We start from the raw sequence: 5,000 nt of genomic DNA, 5'->3' as shown, positions 1-5,000 counted from the left end.
CCATCACCCTCTAAACCTGAACCATTAACCTCTAAACCTGAACCATCAACCTCTAAACCTGAACCATCACCCTCTAAACCTGAACCATCACCCTCTAAACCTGAACCATCAACCTCTAAACCTGAACCATCAACCTCTAAACCTGAACTATCAACCTCTAAACCTGAACCACTAACCTCTAAACCTGAACCATCACCCTCTAAACCTGAACCATCAACCTCTAACCTGAACCATTAACCTCTAAACCTGAACCATTAACCTCTAAACCTGAACCATCACCCTCTAAACCTGAACCATCAACCTCTAAACCTGAACCATTAACCTCTAAACCTGAACCATCAACCTCTAAACCTGAACCATTAACCTCTAAACCTGAACCATCAACCTCTAAACCTGAACCATCACCCTCTAAACCTGAACCATCAACCTCTAAACCTGAACCATCAACCTCTAAACCTGAACCATTAACCTCTAAACCTGAACCACTAACCTCTAAACCTGAACCATCACCCTCTAAACCTGAACCATCACCCTCTAAACCTGAACCATCAACCTCTAAACCTGAACCATCAACCTCTAAACCTGAACAATCACCCTCTAAACCTGAACCATCAACCTCTAAACCTGATCCATTAACCTCTAAACCTGAACCATCACCCTCTAAACCTGAACCATCAACCTCTAACCTGAACCATTAACCTCTAAACCTGAACCATTAACCTCTAAACCTGAACCATCACCCTCTAAACCTGAACCATCAACCTCTAACCTGAACCACTAACCTCTAAACCTGAACCATCAACCTCTAAACCTGAACCATTAACCTCTAAACCTGAACCATCAACCTCTAAACCTGAACCATTAACCTCTAAACCTGAACCATCAACCTCTAAACCTGAACCATCAACCTCTAAACCTGAACCATCAACCTCTAAACCTGAACCATCATCCTCTAAACCTGAACCACTAACCTCTAAACCTGAACCATCACCCTCTAAACCTGAACCATCACCCTCTAAACCTGAACCATCAACCTCTAACCTGAACCACTAACCTCTAAACCTGAACCATCAACCTCTAAACCTGAACCATCAACCTCTAAACCTGAACCACTAACCTCTAAACCTGAACCATCACCCTCTAAACCTGAACCATCACCCTCTAAACCTGAACCATCACCCTCTAAACCTGAACCATCAACCTCTAAACCTGATCCATTAACCTCTAAACCTGAACCATCACCCTCTAAACCTGAACCATCAACCTCTAACCTGAACCATTAACCTCTAAACCTGAACCATTAACCTCTAAACCTGAACCATCACCCTCTAAACCTGAACCATCAACCTCTAACCTGAACCACTAACCTCTAAACCTGAACCATCAACCTCTAAACCTGAACCATTAACCTCTAAACCTGAACCATCAACCTCTAAACCTGAACCATCAACCTCTAAACCTGAACCATCAACCTCTAAACCTGAACCATCAACCTCTAAACCTGAACCATCACCCTCTAAACCTGAACCATCACCCTCTAAACCTGAACCATCACCCTCTACCTCTAAACCTGAACCATCAACCTCTAAACCTGAACCATCACCCTCTAAACCTGAACCATCACCCTCTAAACCTGAACCATCACCCTCTAAACCTGAACCACTAACCTCTAAACCTGAACCATTAACCTCTAAACCTGAACCATATCCAGACGGGGGCCCGGGCTTCCTCCGGGCAGGGTCTCTCCTCCTCTTCCTGGTTTGTCCGTAGAGTCTTTGTGAGGCGTTCTTAGTCCGGCCCCTCGCCTGAGACCACTCTGCCATGGGAGACCAGGAGCACCAGGGTCCAGACCACAGCCCTCAGGGTCACAGGGACTCAGACCTGAACCACCATGAGGGGACGGGTCCAGACCACAGCCCTCAGGGTCACAGGGACTCAGACCTGAACCACCATGAGGGGACGGGTCCAGACCACAGCCCTCAGGGTCACAGGGACTCAGACCTGAACCACCATGAGGGGACGGGTCCAGACCACAGCCCTCAGGGTCACAGGGACTCAGACCTGAACCACCATGAGGGGACGGGTCCAGACCACAGCCCTCAGGGTCACAGGGACTCAGACCTGAACCACCATGAGGGGACGGGTCCAGACCACAGCCCTCAGGGTCACAGGGACTCAGACCTGAACCACCATGAGGGGACGGGTCCAGACCACAGCCCTCAGGGTCACAGGGACTCAGACCTGAACCACCATGAGGGGACGGGTCCAGACCACAGCCCTCAGGGTCACAGGGACTCAGACCTGAACCACCATGAGGGGACGGGTCCAGACCACAGCCCTCAGGGTCACAGGGACTCAGACCTGAACCACCATGAGGGGACGGGTCCAGACCACAGCCCTCAGGGTCACAGGGACTCAGACCTGAACCACCATGAGGGGACGGGTCCAGACCACAGCCCTCAGGTTCACAGGGACTCAGACCTGAACCACCATGAGGGGACGGGTCCAGACCAGAACCTGAACCATTAACGTGTGTGTGTGTGTTTGTGTGTCTGTGTGTGTGTGTGTGTGTGTGTGTGTGTGTGTGTGTGTGTGTGTGTGTGTGTCTGTGTGTGTGTGTGTGTGTGTGTGTGTGTGTGTGTGTGTGTGTGCGCGTGTGTGTGTGTGTGTGTGCTTGTGTGTGTGTGTGTGTGTTTTCTCCACAGTGAAGACGTGAGAACAGCAAACGTCATCGCCGTCGAGGCCGTCACCTGCCTGGTTATCGACCGAGAGTAAGACACACACACACACACACACACACACACACACACACACACACACACACACACACATGATGATGTTTTATTAAAGATTATTAAATATAAAGTCTTTAAAGTGATGAACACAATAATAATAATTATAATAATATAAAATGAAATATTATAAAATAAAATAATATAATATAAAATAATAAACGAGCTGCTGTTGATATAAATCTGCTGCCCTCTGCTGTTCAACAGCAGCAACTACAAGAGAAAAGAACTGTGGATAAAAAATACTTAAAAATAAACATTAATAAATAAATATTAATAAATAAATATGAATAAATAAATATTAATAAATAAATATGAATAAATAAATATTAATAAATAAATATTAATAAATAAATATGAATAAATAAATATTAATAAATAAATATTAATAAATAAATAACTGTGGAGATAAAAGAAAAAGAAACACTTAAAAATATTAATAAATAAAAGTGAAAATATAAATAATTATTTTGATGGTCAGAAAAAGAATAAATAAATCAATGACAATAATAAAATACATTTTTTATCAAAAACATTTTTAAAATAAATCTGAACAGAAATTAAATCACAGAATAATCGTTTAATTATTATTTAATATTTTCTTATTTTCTTTTATTTTTATTTTCTCACATTAAAAATGTTTCACTTCTTATTTTACATTTTTCTGTCTTTATATTATTTTATTATTTATTATAAAACATCTGTTTACAGTTTATTAATGTGGAAATAAATGTTTTTTATCCTTTTTTTATTTTATATTTAATGTTTTGTTTAAATTATAAATAAATTATTATAAATAAACTTTTAACATGAAAAACATAAAAGTTTGGTTGTGAATTATGAAAATTACTAATTTATATTATTAATTTTAAACAAACTGCAGAAGTTTGTGTAAATTAGAGTTTCTTTAATTTTAATTTTATGTTTTTATGATTAAACTCGTGAAATGAAGCATTAAAGTAACTTTAGAGGTTTATTAAATATTAATGATGCAAAACTAAATCTGTGTTTTTAATGATTTTAATAAAATAACCTTCTCTCTCGTGAGCTGCGTGCTGATTGGCCGTCGTCTGTTTCCTCCTCAGCTCGTTCCGGCTCCTGATTGGTCGACTGGACGACGTTTCCACCAAAGGACACGAGGACGCCGACGCCGACGCCAGGTGGGTCCAACGTCCCTGGTCCTGGATCAGGTCTCAGGGGCAGCAGCTCCAGCCTCTGGTCCTGGATCAGGTCTCAGGGGCAGCAGCTCCAGCCTCTGGTCCTGGATCAGGTCTCAGGGGCAGCAGCTCCAGCCTCTGGTCCTGGATCAGGTCTCAGGGGCAGCAGCTCCAGCCTCTGATCCTGGATCAGGTCTCAGGGGCAGCAGCTCCAGCCTCTGATCCTGGATCAGGTCTCAGAGGCAGCAGCTCCAGCCTCTGATCCTGGATCAGGTCTCAGGGGCAGCAGCTCCAGCCTCTGGTCCTGGATCAGGTCTCAGGGGCAGCAGCTCCAGCCTCTGATCCTGGATCAGGTCTCAGAGGCAGCAGCTCCAGCCTCTGATCCTGGATCAGGTCTCAGGGGCAGCAGCTCCAGCAGGGACCCCAAACTTCCCTTTCCCGGGCCACATTAACCAGCTCTAACTGGGGGATCCTGAGGCGTTCCCAGGCCAGTGTGGAGATCTAATCTCTCCACCTGGTCCTGGGTCTTCCCCGAGGCCTCCTCCCAGCTGGACGTGCCTGGAACACCTCCCTAGGGAGGCGCCCAGGGTTCATCCAGACCAGATGATCCTGAACCACCTCAACTGGCTCCAACTGAACATTGTTTAACGTAAACTCTTTTAAAGAATCTCAAAACCAGAAAAGCTGCTCGACTCTAAACACAGTTTAAATAACGAGACGTGTTTAAAGTTTAAAGTTTAAAGTTTAAAGTTTAAAGTTTAAAGATTAAAGTTTAAAGTTTAAAGTTTAAAGTTTAAAGTTTAAAGCTGCGTCTCATGTTTGTTTGTTTTGCTCGAGGAAACTTCAGCAGCTGAAGGTCGAAGGATTTAAACTCTGCAGCGTAAATCTGCTCCAAGCTATTATTAGAGTGTTTATGACACACACACACACACACACACACACAGACACACACACACACACAGAGACACACACACACACACACACACAGAGACACACACACACACACACACACACACAGAGACACACACACACACACACACACACACACACA

At 43.9% G+C, this 5,000-nt stretch overlaps 1 protein-coding gene across 2 annotated transcripts in view; it reads left to right on the top strand.

Moving 5' to 3' along the window:
• LOC310961052 (cGMP-dependent protein kinase 1-like) overlaps positions 1–5,000 on the top strand; it is a gene marked incomplete at its 5' end in the record, with an annotated part of 42,559 nt that overhangs the window by 18,891 nt on the left and 18,668 nt on the right. For both annotated transcript variants that reach the window (XM_083932989.1, XM_083932988.1), the window contains 2 exons: positions 2,706–2,771; positions 3,878–3,952. In XM_083932989.1, coding sequence (XP_083789115.1) covers positions 2,706–2,771; positions 3,878–3,952 — 141 coding nt within the window. The remainder of the gene's footprint in view (positions 1–2,705; positions 2,772–3,877; positions 3,953–5,000) is intronic.

This window comes from Echiichthys vipera (genome assembly GCF_963691815.1).
Source record: "Echiichthys vipera genome assembly, chromosome: 18".
NCBI lineage: Eukaryota > Metazoa > Chordata > Actinopteri > Perciformes > Trachinidae > Echiichthys > Echiichthys vipera.
This window is presented reverse-complemented; position numbering and strand designations above follow the sequence as displayed.